At 44.4% G+C, this 24,117-nt stretch overlaps 2 protein-coding genes and 1 non-coding gene across 10 annotated transcripts; 2 read left to right on the forward strand and 1 right to left on the reverse strand.

The window, feature by feature from the left end:
• The first annotated feature begins 9,623 nt into the window (after positions 1-9,623).
• On the forward strand, positions 9,624-14,060 carry LOC136496470 (mitochondrial uncoupling protein 1-like). Of its 7 annotated transcripts, none has more exons than XM_066492155.1 (9): positions 9,628-10,007; positions 10,541-10,736; positions 10,850-10,928; positions 11,299-11,429; positions 11,511-11,609; positions 11,690-11,794; positions 11,913-11,987; positions 13,484-13,590; positions 13,717-14,060. In XM_066492155.1, the coding sequence occupies exons 1-8, from the start codon at positions 9,703-9,705 to the stop codon at positions 13,565-13,567; spliced, it is 1,074 nt and encodes a 357-aa protein (XP_066348252.1). In that variant the 5' UTR covers positions 9,628-9,702; the 3' UTR covers positions 13,568-13,590; positions 13,717-14,060. The 7 variants fall into 7 exon arrangements, 4 of the variants coding, with proteins under 4 accessions (XP_066348252.1, XP_066348251.1, XP_066348254.1 ...); XM_066492154.1 differs by having other exon boundaries at positions 9,632-10,007; positions 13,504-13,590; XM_066492157.1 differs by having other exon boundaries at positions 9,724-10,007; positions 10,541-10,746; positions 13,504-13,590; positions 13,717-14,059.
• A 392-nt stretch (positions 14,061-14,452) lies between these two features.
• TRNAV-AAC (transfer RNA valine (anticodon AAC)) lies at positions 14,453-14,526 on the forward strand. The gene has a single exon. It is a non-coding gene; the product is annotated as a tRNA-Val (tRNA).
• Positions 14,527-14,706: 180 nt separating this feature from the next.
• LOC136495241 (putative aconitate hydratase, cytoplasmic) lies at positions 14,707-23,139 on the reverse strand. Of its 2 annotated transcripts, none has more exons than XM_066491217.1 (20): positions 22,897-23,139; positions 20,627-20,731; positions 19,995-20,155; positions 19,814-19,906; positions 19,521-19,706; positions 19,263-19,424; positions 18,816-18,960; positions 18,574-18,716; positions 18,408-18,464; positions 18,231-18,310; positions 18,039-18,114; positions 17,745-17,930; positions 17,565-17,632; positions 17,324-17,442; positions 17,120-17,241; positions 16,422-17,000; positions 15,986-16,327; positions 15,773-15,879; positions 15,038-15,123; positions 14,707-14,907 (listed from the first exon to the last, which is right to left on the reverse strand). In XM_066491217.1, the coding sequence occupies exons 1-18, from the start codon at positions 22,910-22,912 to the stop codon at positions 15,805-15,807; spliced, it is 2,715 nt and encodes a 904-aa protein (XP_066347314.1). In that variant the 5' UTR covers positions 22,913-23,139; the 3' UTR covers positions 14,707-14,907; positions 15,038-15,123; positions 15,773-15,804. The 2 variants fall into 2 exon arrangements, with proteins under 2 accessions (XP_066347314.1, XP_066347313.1); XM_066491216.1 differs by lacking the exon at positions 22,897-23,139 and adding an exon at positions 21,335-21,786.
• Between the last annotated feature and the right edge of the window lie 978 nt (positions 23,140-24,117).

The raw sequence follows: 24,117 nt of genomic DNA on the forward strand, positions 1-24,117 counted from the left end.
TTCAGAGATGTTTATTAGGTGTTTCCTTTTTTCTATATTTAGATTAAATTTGTGTTTGATGGTGGGATTTCCATGTCGCTTTTGGACAATGAGTGATGAAAAAATGAAAAGATTTACGTTAAAATGATGTGAAAATAAATTTCCAATCGAAAACAAAAGTTTTAATGATTTAAATTAAACACTACATTTTTGCATTAACGAAATAGTAATTATTAATGACATTATGTTTCAATATTTATAAGAAAAAACAAAAAACTTTAGGTCACACAATTTTCCTGTGTGCAATAAAGGAAAAGTAAATCCATATTCTTTTAAAACAATTTTATGCCTTGTATTTAATTTACTGTGCAATTAACAAGACTTTAACATTTTATAGAAAGAAATATATAAAAAAAACAAATGGAGCTTGAAACGGGCGGGAAGTGAAACTGCAGCCCAACTTTAGTCCCGGGTAGATCTATCACCCGGGACTAAAGGTGGGCTGCATTTTTTGGGGTCCACCAAAATACACCTTTAGTCCCGACTCGTAATACAGTCCCGGCTAGTATTACCAGCCAAGACTAAAGGTCTTTTCGTCCCGGGCGTTTACAGGAGCTGGAACTAAAGGTCCCTCCCCTATATAAGGTGGCCATTTCTTCTTCCTCCTCACTCTTCATCTTCGTCGCCCATCACCACTGCCGCCGCCGCTGTCCTCGTCACCATCGCCCGTGGCCACCTCATCGTCCTTGACCTCGCCGCTGCTGGACCCACATCTGGGTAGCGCGCCGGTCCTCCCTCTCGATCTCTGGCGGTTGCCCCTCTCCCTCTCCGACGAGAAGCTTCCCCGACGGCGACCCCTCCCTCTCCGGTGAGCAGCTTCTCCGTAGCGGTCCCTCCCTCTCTGGCACGGCATGGCCCCGTCTAGTCCCCGTCTCTAGGGTGATGTGGCCCCATTCACCGGCGAGATGCGCCATGGGCGGGAGCAGCACGGCCCCCAGTCTCTGGCGCAAGCTCCTTCCCCTGCCCCTCCCATGGCCGACGTAAGCTCCTTCCCCTCCCATGCCCCTGCCATGGCCAGTGCGAGCTCCTTTCCCTCAAAATCCAGTGGTCGCTGCTCTGGCTCCCTTCCCGAAGCACTGCCCCGGTGCGCCGTCGTGTCCCCTCCAGCGACCCAGGCCACCATCCCCCGGCCCCTCTGGCAAGCCTAGGTCAGCGAGCCCCCACGCGCCCAACTCTGCTGTACACGCCGAAATCTGTCCATACATATTGTTATATAGCTAAATTTGTTATACATATATATTAGAGTTATAAATTTATATTGGTATATATATAAATTTGTTATACATACATATTAGAGAGTTATAAATTTGTATTGTTGTATATATATATATTTGTTATACATATTAGAGAGTTTTAAATTTATATTGTTATATATATAAATTTGTTATATATATCACTTGCCAATAAATATTTCTAGAAAATAAGAAATCAAAGTTATGCTTTGGAGACTTGAATTTCGAATGTAGTTATTTAATTAATTTTAAGCACATGACTCGATCCATTTTATAGATATATGGTTTTTATTTTTTATAGATATATCTAGTGGTGTAAAAGCTAGATGGCTGCCCCGAGAGACAACATGGATGAAGAAATGATGGATATTATCAACACCGGCACTCAATTTGCCGATGGTGACTAGCAGGATGTAGATGATGGGAGTCAATACCTGGCTCTTGAAAATAAGCAAGAAAATATTGTGCAAAAAAATACTAGCGAGGTATATATATTTATATATATATTTGAATATTATATATATATATTTGAATATCTATCATCTATTATGTGTACACATGATGTTTATTTATTATTTTTTTATACGTAGCCCTCTGGATCGACGACCACAATGGCGAAAAGCAAAAATATTCGAGGCTCGAAAAAGCCATTGGAGGGGCGCTACATAATATCGGAATTCAATATCGAGACAGGCGAACCACTTGGTCCACATGCAAGGAAATTCATGCAACACTGTGGGTACCTTGTAAGGGACAGACTTCCGATCAGTGCCCGTGAATGGAAGCAAAAGATCAACGAGCCTCATGTTAGTTTTGTCTCTGATCTTGATAAGAATTTAATTTGGGATGATATCCTTCAATATTTCAAGTTGCAAGCGGATGATTATGATGATATCAATGATGATGAATTAAAGGAGCTAGTTTGAAAGTGGGCTATGAAAAAGATGGCCACACAATTCCAGACTTGGAAGAAATCCCTATACACGAAATACGTCAAGAAGAACCTAACGACCAATTTCAATACTAGGGGCCCGCTCGCGAAGTTGAGGCCCTACTGGAATGATTTTATACAGTACAAGACATCGGAAGAGGGTGAGGAACGAGTGAGAAGGAACCAAGAGAATGCCCGACAGAAGGTATACCACCATGGCATGGGATCAAGTGGCTTCGCGACTACCATTCCCAAGTGGGGAAAAATGGAAGCAGACATTCTTGCCAAGGATATCACACCAGAATCACTCAATTGGCCTAAACACGCGAAGAATTGGTTTTTCGCTCATGGGGGAAGACTGGACCTAGAGACCGAGAAGCTGGTTCATGGCCCAAAACTTGAAAGAGCAACACAAAGATTTTCTTATGCTCTACAAGCTAAAGCTATTGGTGCATTCAGACCTAATAGAGAGAAGGATGAACTGACGTATGCCATCGGGACTGCTGAACACAGTGGCCGAACGAGAGGTTTAGGACGGAATATTTCTTGGGAGCATGGTTTTCCTAACGACAGAGATACCTATAGAAGCTGACAGAGAAGGAAGGATGAGGAAGCAGCGTAGATCAGTAGGTTGGAGGAATATGTTCGTGAGTCACGAGAGGCGTTGCTTCAAGCACAGGAGCGCGAAAAAGACATGCAAGCTAGAATGCAGGAGGAAATCATAAAGCAAGTGCAAATAGCAATGAGGCCCAAAGGTAGGCATCAGATCTAGAAATCAACATTAATATTAGCTCCCTTGATCAGTTGAAAAGCAGTTGCGCTTCCATGGAGTTGCCAAATCAAGATGACGCAATGCTACGTTTCCCCGTGGATGACATCACTGCACCATTTACATCATGTGAGCTACATATTCCAAAAGGGAATGCCACAATCATGGTGGCTCTCGATGTTTTTTCTCCTCCAGATCCTACCAAAACACCAAGAATCTATAGGGCAATAATACCACCTGAATATGTTAGCGTCTCAGTGGATAGAGTTAATAAAGGTTTTAGCGATCTGGCTCTTGACATTCTAGGAGGTGATGGGGAGAAGACTCTAGGAGAAGCAAAGAAGACATTCATACTATGGCGCAAGCGCTACATCATTATTCACGGGGTCTCTAGTCCACCGCCGCTTCCTCAACTGCAAGACAATAGGTGCGGACAAAAGTGAACAAAACAATTTTTTCACTAATTTTCTATTGACATGCATGATTAATAATAACAATTTCTTATACCCATTGTTCGCCTAAATGGCCGTTTAGCCCGTTTAAACACCGTGTAAACGCTACACGGTGGTGCACCGTTTCTTTTTAATCACCCGTTTACCCCGTTTAATTGGCCGTTTAACCCGTTCAATGGGACGTTTTGCCCGAATAATGGCTAAATGGTAGGTGACCGACTGTTTACCATTTAGCATTTAGGAAAACACTGCTTATACCAAATTATTCTTTTTTGTACTCACACAGCAGGGCCTCCGCCAACCTAAGTCCAATTATTCAATCTCTAGATCATCATAGTGCTCCGGGCAATGATTATGCAACGACGCCACCGCCGCCACGTCCAAGGTGGTCTCCAACACCTCCAAGGAGGTCTCCAACAGCTGCCCCGCCTCCCTTGATGACCAAGAAGCAGCCAGCTCCTAAGAGGTCCGCCCCGCAAACGAAGCCGTTGGCCCACCAGCCGACAAAGAAGAAAGCCTCCTCTAATCCAGTTATTCCCCAAAAACTATCTTACGAGAAAAGAGAAAAGGAATTAAATGCTGCAGTACAAAAAGATGTGAACAGTTTCTTCAAAAAAGTAAGAAAGCAACGAGAAGCGAGGGAGAACCTGGAGAAACTGTACTTCTACCTACCTCCAGATCTTCTAAGAAAGAAGGTGGACCAGAAAAAGCGGGAATCTCTAAAGACCCTGCCAAAATCGGACTACGACCGCTCTCTCACCAAGTCATTTGAGGCGGCGCAGAAAAAGACGAGAGCAAGGAATGGTGTTGCACAACTCGGACAACAATCGCAACAATCAGTCCCCCCTCTTGTCATTCATAATGAATATGGTTCAAACTTAGACTTACTGGACGTCGATTTTGAGGACCTGGTTCGGTTTTACGAGGATACTGGTTTGGACCTTGCCCAAGTGCTCGCTGAAGGACCATCTGCTCCGAAAGTGAATCCTTGGAAGAAATTTAAACATGGAAAGAGTCTATACAACCCTGAGACCTTAGGTGAACTGGGTACGCAAATATACCTGCTAAACAAGTGGTACATGACGGCGTGTGAACGGGGAGAGACCTTTGTTTCTGTCAGAGTTAGAAACCAACATTACTTCCATGGCGATGACGTTATATATGTTGAGTTTTTAGAAATACACCAACTATGTCACTTGGACTCTCTCGACAAAAGTCTCATTAGCTGCTATTGTCTGTAAGTGTGATTATTTTCTACTATTAAAGTGTGTATATATATATATAGCTACATGTATATATATAAATTATATATCCTCATGCTATATTTTTATATATGCAGGTATGAGATGACAGAACTCAGAAAGAGAAAGGATAATGATGTTGGTTTCGTTGATCCAAATGTCTTATTCACACACCCTAATCCCCCGCCTGAATGGAAAGCTGAACTCAAGAAAAATCTCATGAGGTTCTTAGTGAACCAATAAAACAAGGACATACTCTTCCCCTACAACTTCAAGTGAGTGTTAAATAATTAATGTCGATCATATGGACATTTGTTCAATTATTTGCTTACTAGCTAAGCTATCTCCCATATATATATATGTTGACTCTAGTTAATGTCGATCATATTTGTGTATAAAAACATATGCAGTAATCACTGGATATTGATGGTCATTGATATGGCCAATAGTCGGTTGAGCATCTTAGACTCATTAAGAAAAGAGCAAACAGAGTACCAAGACATGATAGATATTATCCAAGGGTAATTTGGTCTCTCTAGCAACTATATATACCCCGATCTCTTAACTGCAACAATTATTAAAGGCCAAATTAAATTTTTTAGTTTATTGGGCGCAGTGTTTGAAAAAGTTTCATTGAGGAACACCACATGAAACATTGCAAAGCGCCACTAGATGTAATCGCACACAAAGTAAGTACTAGCTATATTTTTATATATATATATATAATTCAATTAACACCATGCATGCTTTCAATTCACCGGATCTTTTTTCTCGTAAAGTGGGTTCTGAGGCAATAACAGGGGACCAACTACTATGGATACTATGTTTGCGAGTTCATCATGGCGTACTAAAAAAGAACTTCTGAAGAGATCCTCAAAGTACGTTATATAAATATATTCATATATTCACAATTTCTTTTATTGCTCATATATATAAGTAATCACGTGACCAACACACACACACACACACACACACACACACACATATATATATATATATATATATATTAATACTTTTCCTTTAACTTTTATTGAAGACTCTATGGTTGAAGGAAAAAGTCATACGATGTGACCAACTGAAAGCAATTCTGCTGAAGGAGAACGTCCTGGTTCAGGTATTGCGGCCCATTGGTCCTTTCTGCTAAAGGAGATCTCGCGGTGAGACCAAGGAGGGAGCCGTGGATCGGTGATGAGGTTGTCGGTGTTGGCCACGTTCAAGCAAGTGCGGGCGAGCAGCTTGCGTTCTCGTTTGGTCTCGATGGACACTTTGCCTCCAATGATGGTGTGCACGCGATCAGTTGGCTTGACGTACTTGTGACGGGGATCTGCGTCTTCATCGTCGTTGTCCTCGTTGCGCTGTTCCCCTACGTCGTTAGGCTTGTCGGATGTATCCAGAGCCTGTTGACGCGTGTAGATAGACTTGAGAACACGGCAATTCTCCATGGTATGGTTTGACTTGGGATGGAGCTGGCAGGGCCCTTTCAATGCTTTGGTGTAGTCTTCTTCGTAGTTATGACGTCCACCACCTTTTTTAACGGTGTTGACCTCGCCGTCGTCTTCCCGAGCACGCTTGCCCCTGTAATCATCACGGCGGTTACGCCGCTGATTACGTTGGTCGCGGGAGTCGTTGCGCTGGTTGCGACGGTCAAAATTGTCGTTCCGACCACAGTTGCCGTGGTAGTCGTCGCGGTGTGTGGGGTGGTCGGAGCGTGGAACCCTTGCTGCTTCTTTGATAATTATCTTTTTAGCATCGTCGTTGTCCGCATATTTCTTAGCAGTGGCCAGGAGCGCTGTGACTGATTCAGGTCTCTTGCGGAGGAGCTTATCCCTTAGGGCGTCGTGGAAGCGGAGGCCAGTGATGAAAGCCTCGATTGCTTCGTTGTCAGAGATTGACGGAACCTTGATGCGCATCTCCGAGAAACGCCGGACGTACTCGTGCAGTGGCTCATCTTTCCGATCTCGAATCTGCTGCAGATCATATTTGTTGCCGGGTTGCTCGCAAGTAGCAATGAAGTTGTCGATGAAGGCTTGCTTGAGCTCTTGCCAAGAATCAAAGTAGTTCGCCGGCAAGCTGACAAGCCATTGGTGACCTGCATGGCCAACAGCGATTGGGAAGTAGTTAGACATGACGTGCTCGTCAGCCATAGCTGATCTGCACACAGTTTCGTAGAGCATGACCCATAATTCGGGGTTCTCCTTGCCGTCGTACTTCTAAAGTTTTTCGAGCTTGAAGTTCTTGGGCTATATGACTTGGCGAAGGTGCGGAGTAAACTGCTTCAAACCCGGTGGGCCGTGGGCAGTATCATATTCTATACGGCGATAGCTTTCGTGGGATGCACGATCGTTGGCTCTTTGGTTGATGTGATCGCGCAGATCACGTCCTCTGAGGTAATGGCGGAGATCGTTATTGCCATCACGGCGATCTCAGTTGCCATCCTGATTAGCCCTGCGACCGTGGTTATTGCGGCGATTATCGCGGTTGTCTCGACGGTTGTCGTCCCGAACGTCGCGGCGGTTGTCCTCCCGACGGCTGTTGTCGTCCCGACCACCATCATGGCCACCGTTTCCGCCTTGACGGTTGTCTGATGGGTCGTTGTTGCGCGAGCCACGTTGGTTGGGTGGCTGTGAGCGACTTGAGTACTGGTGGCTGTGGCTTGATTCGACTGAGACGGATGGAGCCCGGGCTTGATTTACGATCTCTGCGGTCTGGGCCATAGCAGCCATCAGGTAAGCTTATATATCGTCGCGAACTACCTGGGTTTCCGGGGTATTGGGTAGCCGTTGCATTATCGCCATAGCAACGGCTACATTGGCGCTTGGAGTCCTGAAGACCTGTTTGTCCCCCACCCTGTCGAAGGCATTGTTGAGGTCGCGTGGCTGGACCCTTATGCGTCGTGCCTCCTCTTCTGCTTCGGCTTTGATTTGTCGGCGATTAAACTGGTCAATATTGCGTGCTTCACGTGCAAGCCTTTCTTGTTCCGTTTCGCCGACTGCTGGTGGTTCGTCATTACTGACAACATTGATCAAGTCCCCTCGCCTTGGTGGGAAAGACGGGAATTGTGGGAACCCCGGGGTGTGGTCTGGGATATCCAGATCGTATTCAACGCCTTCATCGTCATGATGCTGGAGCTCGGTGCGGACAGAGGCATTAGATGTGATGCCAGACGAGGAGCTGGAGCCACCCTCTTGGACTGTGTGGACGGATCCTTCTTGATAATCCTCAATCCGGACCATGTTGACGAAGTTGCGTGGCTTCGGCCGAGGTCGATGTATAAAACACCGATCCGAGCAGCGTTGTATATTGTACGCGTAGTTGGAGGCAGTGTTTCGCAGGCCGTAGGGCTGGGCCTGGTAGTTCTCCATCGAGGCTTTGTACTCAGAGAGCTAGAGACTCATCGCGGAGGCTGGCCGACGACGAGCGGAGCGCCCTTCAGGAGTAGATGTGACCGCGAGATCTGTACCGAGTCGTGCAGGACGACTGGCCCGAGCTGGTCGGGTAGATCTGTTGTGGGTTGCGGTTACCTGCTCATTAGGTTGACTTTGAATTGAACTTACCAGAGCTAGGGTTTTAGCAAGTTTGGTGCCGACCCGATCGATGGAGTCGAGCAGGTCGGTGTTGTCGATCTGCTTTCCTTTGTAGCGAGGAAGCGGACGACGGGTTGTCGGCGTGGCTAAAGACGATGCGGGCGTGGTCGGAGTCAGATCCACCGTGGTCGGAGCCGTAGCCGATGCGGGTGAAGCAGTGGTCGACGCAGATTGAATCCGCACCTCCTCTGTGGTCATGGCGATGAAGTCGTCGGAGTCGGTGGTCCAGGTGATCTAGCCGACGGTGAACGTAAGGCCATTCGGCGTAGCCATGGAGCCGGAGATGATGACTATCTTGTTCGCTTGGAGAGCAGTACGCACACCCCCTACCTGGCGCGCCACTGTCGACGAAATATGGTCGACAGTCTACCTAGGGGTATGCCCAAGATAGTAGATTATCGACAGACAGATGCGCAAGCAACAAACAAGATGGTAACGCAAGACAGAGACAAAGTTTTATCCAGGTTCGGCCGCCGTAAAGGCGTAATACCTACGTCCTGCGTCTGATTGTATTGCTGTATGTCAATGAGAGATGTTTTTTAGAGGGGTCCCCTGCCCGCCTTATATAGTCCGGGGGCAGGGTTACAGATCTAGAAACTAATCCTAGCCAGTTACAATTGCCATAGGTGGCCGGATAAGGATTCCTATTCTAACCGACCAGAATCTTGCTTGATCTCCAAATCTGCCTTGACTCCTTGCGCGGGACTCCGAACAGGTTGGCCGAGCCGCGTGTCGTCTTCTAGTGGATCGGACCCCCTGATCCGGGCCGGCCCAAGCCTAGCCGTAAGGGTATAGGAGTTAATACCCCCACAGAGACCATAGCAGGATTTCTTAATGACCAGGTCTTAAACCCCACCGACGAGTTCTACAATGACATGAACGAAACATGGAAGCCAAACCCGATAGAGTGAATTTGTTATCCCAAGAATATGATAGAATATACAATAGTTTCATACTTTAGTTTGTACAAAATGTTCGAACATTATAAGCGTGTAGAATACGTATATTATTAGCAGCGTAGAATGCGTATTCTAAAACCTATTCGAAAACCAAAACGAATCATCAATTAAAAATAGAAACAAAAAAAAGAAAAAAAAAGAAAACATTTAGTCTCGGTTGGTAATTCCAACCGGGACTAAAGAGCCGGCCCACGTCGTCAGACCGGAAGGCCTCTTTAGCTGGACCTTTAGACCTAGACGAGAAACCTGGACCTTTAGTCCCGGACGAGAAACCAGGACCCCCGGATTCATGCTCCCGGTTAGAAAACCAGAATCTCAACCGAGAGTACACAGTAGCTCTCATGTGAAAGTGAAACACAACACATCAACGTGGTACGCAGGTACTTTGGAAACTGGTTTGATGTTTGACTTTCACCTTGCTTGTGGTCATAGTTTTCTCTCTGAATCGAGATCTGGATCTGCCTGGTGCCTGCCCTTGGGAAGCTGCTGGGGGCGATGCATGGGAGTGACCTTGTGCATATCGGTGCTACCGTACGTGTGTGCATTGGCTCTTGTTGTCCAGTCGATCCAGCCAAAGAGCGAAAAGCCAACCACCCCCACCCTCCCTCGCCCACGCGACGCGCTACTCTACTACACTGCCTGCCGACTGAGTCACAGACAGTCACTGGATTCTTCTCGTCCCCGACCAACCCCACCACCACGAGCGCCCGCCGCCGGCGAGACGGGGGAGCATGGCCGCGGCCTCTTCTTCCTTCACCGCCATCTTCTTCAGCAGCGCCTTCGCCGCCTGCTTCGCAGAGGTACCGTCCGCCCCTCCCCTCCGCATTCTTTAATTTCTTTCTTTCTTTCTTTCTTTTCTTTTTCTTTCCCTATCCTCCCTCGCGGATCGCATCACATCGCATCCACCCATCTGGGAGTGGGAGGCGAAGTCGGAGGCAGCCAAATTGGGACGACTCCCTCCCCCCCTTAATATCACCCACCAGTGAGTAGTGACTAGTGCTTGTAGGTAGTACCTCTGCTTTGACCTTTATTTGAGCCTTTGATTGAGGCTAACTAAATTAAAACAGGAATTTGTTTGGCTTGCAAGTGGCGTGCGTGCTATCTGTCTTTTATTTTGCGACTTTTTAGAATTAATTAGTAGTTCGGGGCTACTTGCTGGGCCAACATAGATAGTACATGCCAATTGCAATTGCTTTCAAAGAAAATAGGAAGGAGGATGTTTATTTAATTCCAGCCAAAATGGATCTCACTGTCAACAATTTGGGTTTGGAGTCAGCTTTGATTTACCAATGAATATAATATAATCAGGTGTGCACCATTCCTTTGGACACAGCCAAAGTGCGGCTCCAGCTGCAAAGGAAGACGACGCTGCCGGCGGCACCCGCGGCTGCAGCCACAGCTGCTGCTGGTGGAGGAATGCTAGCCACGATCATGTGCATCGCCAGGGAGGAAGGGGTTGCTGCGCTCTGGAAGGGCGTCATCCCTGGCCTTCACCGCCAGTTCCTCTACGGTGGCCTCCGCATCGGCTTGTATGAGCCTGTCTGTGCCCCTCCACATTCTTTCGCTTGCCTCCTCCTCCAATTCAATGTGACTCCGTCTTCCTCATAACAACAAAGGCAATCTCCCTTCTCTTTACTTGCAGGTGAAGGCTTTCTTCGTAGGAGGTGCTGCTGTGGGTGATGTCAGTTTACTAAGCAAGATTCTTGCTGCGCTTACCACAGGTCGTTGGTACATTCTGCTCCCTCCACTTCAACTTAAAATAACTACACTTCTTTCAGATTGCAACACAGCAAACTTATCTCTTATCTGCCAGACTGCCACATACACTCTAAATGTGGATGCAGAATAAATCGTGGGAACCTTGCATCTATTTTTTGACCTATTCTTTAAATCATTCCTCTTGTTTACTATTCACATCCAAAACATGATTGGCTCTCTTGGTTCATGTCTGGCTTGTCCTATGCACAAGTTTTTTGTTTCTGTTTTTAGCATCGTAGTTAACAAATCATGTTGGTTCACTTTAAAGGGTCAGGCTCGGCAATGTGGACAACCATACATTATTAAATGATCTTTTTTTGGGTCTATTTTCAGGTGTCATAGCGATTGTTGTGGCAAATCCAACTGATCTTGTCAAAGTTAGGTTGCAAGCTGATGGAAAGGCTAACGCTGTCAAGAGGAGTTATTCTGGAGCCCTTAATGCATATGCTACAATAATCAGACAGGTTACTATAACAATCATGGGCAGTAAGTTTAGATGATTATTCCTTTTTTTCTCATGGTCCTTAAATCTTTCATACTTCCAGGAAGGTATTGGAGCTTTGTGGACTGGTCTTGGTCCAAATGTCGCACGCAATGCCATAATTAACGCTGCTGAGTTGGTTAGCTACGATCAGTTCAAACAGGTACCTGTTGACTCTCTTTTGTCTTGTGGTGGGCATTATATTTCATTATCATTGTTCATTCCTTTGTTCTGTTCATGCAGATGTTTCTAAAACTTCCTGGGTTTACTGATAACGTTTTTACCCATCTTTTAGCTGGACTTGGTGCTGGGTTTTTCGCTGTTTGCATTGGCTCTCCGGTGGATGTGGTATGCTCTGCAAATTCTGGATATGCACACTACCAAGTTCCCAGTTGCAATATTTGTTTAGCTCACTCTGAACCCGTCCTTGATTTTCACAAATTCGATTACCGTGACTTCTGTTTAGGTGAAATCAAGAATGATGGGTGATTCAACGTACAGAAGTACTCTTGATTGTTTTGCCAAGACACTAAAGATTGACGTATGAAATCCTTTCCCTGTTTTTTCTGAATTGCCTCTGTCCGTTGCTCTATTCTACCACAAATCTTTTTGCACTTGTTGCAAGAATAAGAAGTCATTCCACTTGGGTCTTTGTTGGCAAGCTCATATGTGTATGCATCCAGTATGTCAATATCCATCTACCCTGTACCCTTGTCACTTTAAACTTATTCCATATTCCAATGTAGATCTTTGACCATTAATTCAGTTGAAAAATCGGTTACAGGTCACTACACAAATTACTGTCATGATATTATAATATAACCCACTCTTAGTTTACGCAGCAATTTATATTTTGAGCTTTAGACTTCAGCCTTTGAAATTGCCAAGAACATTGCTACATTTTCATGATTGAGGCCTGGAATTACAATGCTCAGAAAATGTGCATTCAGTTGGGTCATAATCTAAAACAAGGAATATTATCATCTATTTACACGAATCTTTTAAGGTCCAAAAGCAAATCTATTAGGATTTATCATGCTCGAGTTTGTCAACATGTGCATGAAGTGATGAGGTGAATGCTAATTGAGGGGCATGGCTTTGAGGGATTGATGGAGAGAATTAATGTTCAAAGGAGTTGAACCCCCACCCAACCCCTTTTTTCCCTGCAGTATCTTGATTCTTGAAAGATTTGTTGAGAAATTCCAAAGTGCGAACATCATTAGTAATCCTGATACTCGCAATGTTATATTCTGATTCATCATTGGCAACCAAAATGGTGGATAGCAAATTAAACTTGTAACAATTGTATGAAATTCATCCAAGGGTAGAAACTAGAAACACTGCAAGTTTTGTGTTTCCATTCTATGTGTTTCAAACTGCACTCCAGATTCTGTTGTTGGAAATTAAGCAAGGGAAACTGACTGTGGGAAGCTAGCAAAAAATGGCTTAAAAAACTAAGCGGTTCCAAGCATGGCCTAGTTATTAGGAAGGGAGCCATCTATTAATCCAGCTACTTTATGTGATGGGCCATGGTCTCCAGGACTTGTCTTGACAGAAGTGAGTCTAAGTTTCTTATAAAACTCTTGTAACAGAAGACATGGCTTCTGTTTGAACTCTTAGTTCCCTAGGCTTACCTTATCTACTGGCTCATCAAAATCGGTTTTGTTTATAAACTTATTCTTATGGAATCTGTTGAAATTATGTCTAGTTTGATGGTATTTACATTTTTCATTCAAGAGGTTGAGTTGGTGGATACTTTTTCTGCTTATTTACTTATTCTGATTATGATTTTTTCTTGGTATGTATAGTTTGTTTATTTAGGAGTTAATTTTTTATTGCTGGAAAAAACTTCCTGATTAAGCTAGAAAAAAAAATTCTTAGGTTGGTGTCCATTTTTCAACATGCTACAATATTTTTATTAACCATAGCTCTTTTCCTTGCTGATCTAGTTTTGGATGATGCAGATGCATTGTTGTTGTGGAGTGGATTTTTCTGTCCACTAATTTAGACTAGAATGTGGTCTCATGTGTTATGCAGCTGATGGTTATTTTCCATAGGGACCTGGTGCTTTCTACAAGGGATTCATTGCAAACTTTTGTCGGATTGGGTCATGGAATGTGATAATGTTCTTAACTCTGGAGCAGGTAACAGAATGCGCACGCCTTTCATTCGGGGGCTGTTGTTTTTATTTTGTTTATATTTAGTGAATAAAAATAAATTCCTAGTCTAATTACTAAAGGCCTAAATGTTCCTCTTGATGAATTTAAAAGGTTAGAAGATTCTTTCTATGAAGTTCACGCCTGCACTGGCAAGTAGGGGTTGTGTGGGACAAGTGGATGATGATATATATGAGCTGGGATATTATATACATAGTTGCAAGATTATTGAAGCTACAGGTTCTCATGTTGTAAACCGACAGAAAGCAGCCATATATGCCATACCGCCACTTAGATTACATAGGACAATACGTTCTCATGTTGTATTTCGATTATAACCGTGTTGTAATCTTGTATCGCAGATTGATGATACAGACCACTCTGTTGGTATATTATGATGTTGCAGGAACACTTATGAAGTTTATTCATTCAGATTCATATCATATGTGCTTAGAACTTGAAGAATGATGCACCCACATGATGAAATCCACATGTTAAAATAATCAATGTTCAAATAATAAAGAATAGTTCCCCCTATGCTTTATATATATGAATTGTGTTGATCATGGGAGACAAAAATGGAAATATACTAACACACAGTTAGCAACATGATGATAACATCACCATCCAAGCAAAATGAATGTCAAGACTTCCGTTGACTTTTTCTAAAGATCACCGAATGCCAAGCCCACCCACTTCCTTTTCTAGTGTTCTATTTTCAAACGAACCATAATTTGTAACTTATGTGCTACGCTTTATCGGGAAATTGAAAATAAAGTTTGAGCTTATGGGTGATAGTGCCCTTGATGCAGACTTATTATAACGTAAAGTATCAACCAAAGTACATCATGTTTCCGTGGTGTAGTTGGTTATCACGTCAGTCTAACACACTGAAGGTCTCCGGTTCGAGTCCGGGCGAAAACAGTTTTTTTTTTTTTGTTTTGTTTTTGCTCTCTTCTGTAGCTCTGTGCTCTGCGCTCGCACATGGGAACCGGGAACGGAACACCTACAGCCTCCAGGCCACATGGGGGCTGGGCCAGGCTGCTGGGGTGCAGATGCTCATGTTTTTTTAGGGAACACAACTCACTAGAAATACACTTCGAGTAGCAAATTTCAATAGGACATATATATCCATTTCGAAATCTACAAAGGCGCGCTGATATTGTTTGCAAAGCAAATTGACATCAATCAAGAGGACGGAAGAGGGCATGTAACCAAAGAATCAAGAGTACAAATAATCGGCTGCTAAAACAAAATTCATGCCCTTGTGCTGCGGAGAAAGTATATATGGCAGCTCCGATCCACCTGCACCACAACCAAAGAACACGATGTCTTATTATTCAGAAAACATATTATTATTATTATTATTCAGCATATACATATGGTGATTAAATCTACTAATTTTTAATTTTTATTTTAGAATATACATGCATACCTCAATGCCAGAGCGAAGAGCGCAAGTGAAGATTCGAACTTGCCACTTATTTACAGACATGCGCTGAATATGTGGCATTAAACTACCTACATAGCAAATATCCAACATGTGTATCAATAGAAGAGAATATGTGATCAAATAATAGAAAGTCTAGTGATTAGAAAGCTTTTGCACATAGTACTAATACTCCTTTCGATCCAAAATATGTAAAAAAAGGGGCGTACCCAGTGCAGAGAGCTCCCGCTCTGCACGGGATCTGGGGAAGGGTGTCAGTGGCAAGCCTTACCCTCGCTTGTGCAATGCAAGGAGACCGCGACTCGAACCCGGGACCTTTCGGTCACAGGCGGTAAGACTCTACCGCTTGCACCAAAAAAATGTTTTAAAATTCTTGGCAGCCGATTTTTTATAGCTTTGACCATGGATAAATGAACCATTACATAGATTGACGTTGTTAGATGCATCATGAAAAGTGCTTCCATAATGTGTAATTATTTGAATTTGATATATCATACTTTCATAGAAAAATGCTAGTCAAACTGTGTACACCGTGTGAGTGTCTTGATTGACATAGATTTTGCATCAGAGAGAGTACATCAATTTACACAGATTATAATTGATTGAAATTAATTTGCACAATTTTTTTCGATCAGATATTGACCATTTCAATTTGCACAAATTTTTTCGATTAGAGAGAGACAATGTCAATTTGCACAGATATGATCAAGAGACTCCAACCTTTTAATTTATTCCCACCAATAAACTTTAACTTATTTCATCTGTGCTGCCAGGTTGCGGACCATGTAGGGAAGGATGCCTCCGTGGCTGAAGTATGCCACCTCAAGCTGCATGACAACGCCAAGAACAACATAATGTGTGTCATTTACACAATAACTGGATGGTAAGGATTACTACAGGTAGTTTTTTTGGAATGTTTAGCAATGTTCATACCTGTGTGTCCAAGCGAAGAATGCAAGTGAAGGATCTGCCGTCGTGGGTTGTGACTGTCACGTCCTGGCCAGGACTGATCTCGGAGATGCTGGTAGGGAGGTGGATGGTGTAGCGCTCGCGTCCAGTGAGGCCTAGTGAATCGGCGTCCTCGCCTTCTTTGAAGCAGAGAGGAATGATCCCCATTCCCACCAAGTTGCTCCGGTGGATCCGCTCGAAGCTCTTTGCAATCACTGACTTGACGCCCAGTAGCATTGGTCCCTTGGCAGCAGAGTCACGAGAGCTGCCACTGCCGTACTCAGCACCAGCGATAATGACCATATCATGACCTTCCGACTTGTATTTCTGCATCAATCACATACATATTAAAAAAGGAGATTATTCACATATATATGCAGTAGTAGCACCAGCATTATGATAATCGAGCATGCATATATACCATTGCAGCATCAAAGACATAGAGCTTCTCCCCGGTAGGAACATGGATCGTCCAGGGACCAGCCTTGCCATCAAGAAGCTTGTTCACGATCCTCATGTTGGCAAACGCTCCCCTCATCACGATCTCATTGTTCCCACGGCGGCCACCATAGGAGCTGAAGTTCTTGGGCTCCACGCCATACTCGAGCAGATACTTGGCCGCAGGGGTGCCCTCGGGGATCTTCCCCGAGTAGGAGATGTGGTCCGTGGTGATACTGTCCCCAAGGTTGAGCAGGCAGTAGGCCTCCGTCACCTTGGGCAGGCTGGGTGGTGACATGGACATGCCATCGAGGTATGTGGGCTTGCGGATGTAGGTGGACTTGTCGTCCCATGGGTACAGCGCCTCCTTTGGAACCAGCAGCTCGTTCCACCTATGGTTGCGTTCCATGATGGACTCGTACACTTTCTTGAACAAGTGAGTCTGCACGCTGGAATCAACAACCTGATCGATTTCTTGGTTTGAGGGCCATATGTCCCTCAAGAAAACTTCCTTGCCACCCTTTCCAACTCCAATAGGCTCTTTCTCAAAGTCAATGTCAACCTAATTGAAAAGGCACAAGACGTATGTGATGCTATCTTACCAGCCATAGTGTGTGTCAGACACAAAATAACACTATATGGCAAAGTTGAAGAAACAACAGCATGAAGTGGAGTACTTACAGTGCTGGCAAGAGCATAGGCAACAACAAGAGGCGGCGAGGCGAGATAGTTAGCCCGAGTGAGAGGATTCACGCGGCCTTCAAAGTTTCGGTTGGCCGACAGCACAGCAGCAGCAACGATATCTGTATGTGCAAGAGTAAACCATAAGCTACCAATTAATGAAACTTGTTATGTGCATAGCTACAAAAATAGATAATATCCTACCATTTTCTGTGATAGCAGCTGATACAGATTCATCCAGGTCGCCAGAGTTGCCGACGCATGTGGCACAGCCATGCGCAGCGACATGGAAACCTTGCTGGTTCAGATAATCTTGAAGGCCACTGCATGGAGAAAACACAAGCAATTTCTAAATTCAGAGTTTCAGACATGCCATCGGATAACATGATGCGTCTCAATTTTGGACTAACAGAACTAGATTTGAATGGCAAAACTATAGATATACCTATGTTTCAAGTACTCAGTAGCAACCACAGATCCAGGGGTAAGGCTTGTCTTTACCCATGGCTTCACCTGAGGATATATAAGAGTTGTTCCACAGTAAGAAAACAGAGCAGAGAAGAGGCCAGTGGAGAATAATCAATACAACAACAAAACATTATATACTAAAGAACAATAAACCAACCTCAAGTCCCAATTCGCAGGCTTTCTTTGCCACAAGGCCAGCACCAATCATGACGCTGGGATTCGATGTGTTTGTGGAGCTACATATTGCTGCAAGAACAACACTGCCATGCTTGATTTCAGCTGGCTGTCCATGGAAGTCGAATTTCACAACTTTACCCTGCTGTTCCTTTGGCACTGCATAGCCCTGGAGTAGTGTTTGCCATGCAATAAATTTAAGATACTCCGACATTATTTTTTCTTAAAGAAAATTATAAAGGAAATATCATGTACTACAGAACCAAGGGCCTATTACCTTGAAACCAACTTCGTTGTCCAGGCAAGCATGCCAGTCTGACTTCATTTCCTTCAAAGGGACATGATCATGAGGCCTGCAGGATGGCAAATCAAACAGGACAGCACAATCCTAGTCCTCATTAGCACCAGTTGAAATATATAGTTGCTGTCCAACAGTGGGAAAATCATAACCATGGAGCACTATATTTACCTTTTGGGGCCTGAAACACAAGGCTCCACCTCACTAAGGTCCAGCTCCAGATGTGAAGAGTAAACTCGTTCTGTCTCAGGCTGCATGGCACCATGAGTAGTGCGAATATGTCAATTTCTTATAAATCAGGAATAGTGGAACTCAAGTGCTGTAAAACCTAAAAGGCAAAAACCATACCTCATGGTGCTCCACAAACATCTTGTTAGCTCGCAGGTATGCTTCAATCATCGACACCTGATCACATATAATGCAAGATATAAAACTGTTTTATTAATAAAAAAATATATATCAGAATGATGGAATGCATATGGTAAAAGAGTAGTGTGCACATAGTGAAACATACAGTTTCATCGCTTCGGCCTGTCAATTTGAGATAGTCCAATGCTACTTTGTCTACAGGGAAGAAGCCCATGGTAGCTCCATATTCTGGAGACATGTTGGCGATTGTGGCCCTGGCAGGCAAAGATAGCTCGCCCACACCAACACCTGAATGCAACAGAGAAATAAAGAGAAGTCGTTGAGAGAGATATATGAATAAATTAAATTATGTCAAAGATGTATACCACGCTTCTCTAATATGCTTACCATAGAATTCAACGAATTTGCCAATAGCACCGTGCTTCCTTAGCATTTGGGTCATAGTAAGAACAAGGTCAGTAGTAGTGACACCATCCCGTAACTTCCCACTCAACTTGAATCCAACCACACCAGGCAAAACCATGCCCATTGGCTGCATAAGACACCAACTTATGGGTCAATTTGAAATGCATAGACAGGAAGTCAGCATTTATGGAGCTATATATGTTGTTGCTGAGCTTATCAGAGCAGAAAGATGTGTTAAGGCTAGCTTTGCATGTAAAGTCTGACTAGAATTTCCTTGTTGGCTGCCATATACGACTTGTGATTTTCAGGGTGGGCAAAACCCATTGTGTTTAAAAGTCATGGGATGATCCCATCATTTTTTATGGATGACTCAACCCCATCATTTTCTGCTAATCTTTTCCTTGTGAGTCTCCACTTAACAGTGTTTACCTGTCCAAGCATTGCAACAACCGCTTCAATACCACCTACTCCCCAACCAGCAACTCCAAGACTATTAGCCATAGTGGTGTGTGAGTCTGTGCCAACCACACTGTCGAAGTACAGAATGCCATCTTCGTTGAAGACAACTCGGGCAAGATACTCAATATTTACCTGAAATTTGTATTACAATTCAAATCAAAGATGAAAATAAAGAGTTTTTGGGATACGGACACATTAAATTCTCTTGGATCCAGAGCATTAGTTTACCTGGTGTACAGTGCCAGAACCAGGGGGGAAAACCTGCATGTTGTGGAAAGCAGTGGATGCCCATTTAAGAAAAACAAATCTTTCTTTGTTGCGCTGGAACTCCAGCTCTTCATTTCTATCCAATGCATCACATGTCCCTGCTACATCCACTCGCACCGCATGGTCAATAACAGCATCCACCGGAATCTGCATGTACAATCCAAATGGAAATATGTATTGTGAAACAGAAACAGATGAGGGAGCACAGAACTTTTGAGATGGTTGAATCAATAACAGAGAAAATGAAGATGTACCAATGGATTGATCTTGTAGGGATCACAACCCAACTTTGGCATCATATCACGCATAGCTGCAAGGTCTACAACTGCTGGGACTCCAGTGTTGTCCTAGATCATAAATTGGATCATATATAATAAGCAACAAGCAATTATATATGAAGCATAAGAATTTGTGAGATGTCAGATCAAAACCAACCATTAGAATGCATCTCGCTGGCTTGAAAGGTATCTCAGCCAGCTTTGGAGATGTGTTCTCCCAATCAATGATTTTCTCGACATCACTCTCTGTAACTTGGAAGTTATCACAATGGCGGATAGCTGATTCCAGGAGAACACGTATAGAGTAGGGAAGCCTATCTGATAGAACACAAAAAAAAATGATTTTTTTGTTATTTAAAATGGTATTAACATATTAATGTACATGCATGATGTTGCAAAAACTGTAACATTGCAATTTGTATAAGTACGCAAAATAAAGGTGTAAAAGTTTGCACCTATGCATAGCCATAGTATTGTCTCATGCAAAATAATTTCTTAAGATAAACTAAAAGTTTGAGATGTAGCTTTTCCAAGACAATGGAACATTTCACCTGTCTTTTCCAATCTGCTACTAAGTACCATAAAGAGGTGGCAGATGAAACAAACGCCATTGTTGAAATTAAAGGAAGTGAGTGAACACAGCAGAGTTGAAAATGTGAATGCTATACAGAATTAGCATGTGTACTACTAGTATATATTTGCATATAGTCCAGATAAATAGGAATGTAAATTGCAAAGTGAAGGAAGGAGAAACTGAAAATATTACAGAACCGAGAATAAAAAATTTACCAATCCTTGGATCATTTAGTGCAGGAAGGCTGAAGAACTTGCCGTATTCACCACCGCCAGGCTTAGGGAGGCTGGCCAATATACTCTTGAAAGCATGCTTGGTAGCTGAGGCAAACACGAGAACACAATGTTAATCTCCATTGTAGTAATGACAGTGGGATATTTATTGGAGACAAATACTTGTTGAAGAGAAACATTTAATAATTGTAATGGGCATTCCTTTGACGGCATTCTTTCGTAAACAGTTAGTAGAAACAGAGGCAGGAGCTAACTGTGGAAGAGTGACAACTTTATCTGAACGGGTTGAGTGTGAACATTTTTGTCCCCCCACGGATGCCAACGAACTCTGAGGTGATTAAACTAGTGTTTTGATGAAATGAGAAATGAAGACGACATTGGTCAACTCAAATAATACTTGCAACTTTTTTTTTTAGTTAAAGGAAGAAGTCACGAATACTCTGCATAAAGGGAACTAGGGAAGTGCTGAAAAGCCATATACAGCTTTTGATTGAATCGACATAAGCAGCAACTGGAGTGGTTGCTCGCACCGAAAAGGCAGCCGGGAACAACGGGGCTTGATTTATTTTTGGAAGTCAAAAAATTAAAATCGAAGTGAAACTTATGAGCAGCTGAGTTATCTATCTACTGGATTAAGAATACGTAGTTGTAATAGCTAGTGAAGTGACGGTGATAGTAGATTTGGAGCACCTCCGATCCGATCGAGAGCGTCATGTCGTGGCTTGGCGGCGGCGGCGGTGACGTCGACGAGGCGGGCGCGCTGGAGGTCCGGATGAACCGCGCGGCACCTCCATGAAACAGAGAGGGTCGGGCAGGCTCGTCGCGGGTGGCGGCGGAGGGAGGAGGGGCAGGGGAGGCGTGGCGGCGGCGGAGGCGTGCGCGTGTGGCAGCAGTGGCATCCACCACGGAGGGGGGGCGGCTGCTCCATGGATCGGAGCGGCGGCGGGACCAGAAGAGGCGGGGCAGGCGGCGGCGGCAGGATGCGGTCCCGCCCCCATCACGCGCTCTCCAGCGTAGCTGCCTGGTGACCAATCGAGGCGGAGGATCGGAATCGGAGAGGCCGCCGTGGAAAGCGATGGAAAAACGGCAGGGCATGTCATCGGGTGGCGTACGCTGACTGGCTACTGCCATACCTGCCATGCCACTCTCTTGCATTGCATCTGCATCTCCAGCTCAGGCCGGCCACTCCACTTACAGTACCGCAACAAGGAAAAGCCTAGGCAGCACAACTCTGGTCAGGCCCGAGCAGCCACCTGTACCGGCCGGAAAGGCGGAGACGGAGGAGGACCTACCCACCACCACCACTCTTGCTCCTCCGGCAAGGTCGTCGTCGGCGCCACCCTAATAATTTCGATTCTCCCTCTCGCTAACAAAGGGAAAGGAGGAAAAAAAAAGGAGAGATCTTGAAGCTCCGATCCGATCCATCCAGCTCCACGCCCGGCGTTAAGGGAGGAGGAGAGGGTGTGGGAACGAGCTTGCCGGCCGGCCGGCCTGGTGGGTGGTGCCTCAAGATATTGGATCCACATGCCTTGACGCTTGTTTGTTTAGATTTTGCTTGCTCGCCTACTACCAACGGAACGTATACCCTGCCTCCTCTTATCGATCTCTTAATGATGATGCTCAAGCGAGAAGCATCTGTAATAACAACTCTAACAATAATCTAGCAAGGTATGGATGGAGGCGAATGAAAAGAGGAATCCCCAAATACATACATCTTAATTAATTGCCATCTCATGACATGTTTGTGTTGTGCTTGTGCATATCATTTTGAGGACGCATCGATCGGATCGGAGGACCCCATCAGCCCTGCTGCGCTATACTATATGGTTTAATTGGCTCGGAGAGGTACATCATGCATGCTTTATTGCTTTTTCATGTGCATATACCATATACCATATCACAGCAGTGCTAGCTACCAACACTAGCGCTCTGTTGGAAACTGGAATCAGAATCATCATCCTACATACTAGTCGAATCAGAAATTGGAAATTGCTTTGACGCGACGGCTGTGTGTACAGAGAGAGAGAGCGAGGATCTGAGCAAGCAAGAAACTAAAGAAGATTTGTATATAATAATAATAATGATTCGTCAACAAATTAGAAAGCCACGCCGTACCCACACACCACACAGAGCTAGCGAGAGGGAGACGCGCGGCAAGCAAGACGACACGCATGGATTCAATTCCAAAAGCCCCCCGGCCGGCGGCCTCCCATAGCTAGCTCGTTCGGCAACCTGCTTAATTATTAGATTACCTGATGAGTTGGCCATCGTGGCGGACTATGTGTACAGCTCGCGCGCTCGACGACGTGCGGCAGGAGGTCGCCGGTCGACCCAGGCCCGGCTCGGCCGCGCGACGCCGGCCGGCGGCAATGAACGCGCGCGAGCACGACGAGAGGACGATGGAGGCCACGAGACAAGAACAACACAACTGGTGGATGATGATGATGACCAACAGACCAAGCGAGAGAGGGAAGCAGTCACTTCTCTTTCTTATAGGTACAGCGCGCGCTAGCACCGACGACAGCAGAGACAGTGAGAGAGGGGCCGGCCAGCTGGGACACGGGTTATAAAAGAGTGTCTAGGTGTTTTAGCACCCGGAAACATCCGATTTTTTTCCATAGGTACTGTTCATTTTCCTCCTCTCCCCCCTTCTCCCTGGCACAAATCATAAATAACAAGTAACAAATCATAAATCACAAGCAACAAATAACAAATCATAAGTAACAAATTTTTTTTCTATAAAAGAACAAAGACAAAATTTGGTGGCGGCGCCGGAGTTGGGGAAGAAAGAAGCTCGCCGGAGTTAGGGAAGATGTCGGGCGTGCTCAAGCGCGGCCACGGTGGCGGCTCGTGTGGTAAAACCGCCTAATCTAATGTCTCTCAGAAGTACTCGTTTTTCATTAGACACTAAGTACCCGAGGGAAAACACCAAATTACGCAGTTCCGTCGAGCACACCCTAAGGGAAAATCCGAAAATCTATATTTTTCTATCAGGATCACAAATGAGAGAATAAAGCTTACAACATTCTTAGCCATCTCTTACATCACTTTCCATACAACATCAGAGTATAATATTTATTGTCTATAACAGCGGAATATGACCATGTTATCAGAGTTTCAGCGGAAATAAAATCATTTATGGACAAGTTAAACATTAAAATGATGGTCCGTTATATACATCGTAACAAGTTATAAGTTTTTCCATTTGTAAAATTTTTGGGTGGAAATTTCAAATAAACTTTATGTTCGCAACGTAAATAAAATCCTCGCTGAGCCCACCAGGAGGTTTCCACATACAAGTGTCAGCTCCACATGTTCCTGCCACTTGCAACAGGGTAGAACAAACCCTGAGTACTCAATTGTACTCCGCAAGACTTATCCATTAGGAGGAAATAAAAGACTCCAAGGGTATGCAAGGCTATCTAGTTTGTGGGTTTATTGTATCTACAAGGACATTACTAAACGTGCGTCCT

Source organism: Miscanthus floridulus, chromosome 12 (assembly GCF_019320115.1).
Source record: "Miscanthus floridulus cultivar M001 chromosome 12, ASM1932011v1, whole genome shotgun sequence".
Lineage (NCBI taxonomy): Eukaryota > Viridiplantae > Streptophyta > Magnoliopsida > Poales > Poaceae > Miscanthus > Miscanthus floridulus.

Bases quoted from the DNA above. Each gene is read 5' to 3' on its own strand.
- LOC136496470 (XM_066492154.1), top strand. From the start codon at position 9,703: ATGCATGGGAGTGACCTTGTGCATATCGGTGCTACCGTACGTGTGTGC. The intron at 11,795-11,912 runs GTATGCTCTGCA...ACTTCTGTTTAG, and splicing joins TTGGCTCTCCGGTGGATGTG to GTGAAATCAAGAATGATGGG. The intron at 13,591-13,716 runs GTAACAGAATGC...TGAATTTAAAAG, and splicing joins TGTTCTTAACTCTGGAGCAG to GTTAGAAGATTCTTTCTATG.
- LOC136495241 (XM_066491216.1), bottom strand. From the start codon at position 21,572: ATGGAGCAGCCGCCCCCCCTCCGTGGTGGATGCCACTGCTGCCACACG. The intron at 18,717-18,815 runs GTAAGCATATTA...TGTTGCATTCAG, and splicing joins CAAATTCGTTGAATTCTATG to GTGTTGGTGTGGGCGAGCTA. The intron at 17,633-17,744 runs GTTGGTTTATTG...ATATATCCTCAG, and splicing joins CCTGCGAATTGGGACTTGAG to GTGAAGCCATGGGTAAAGAC.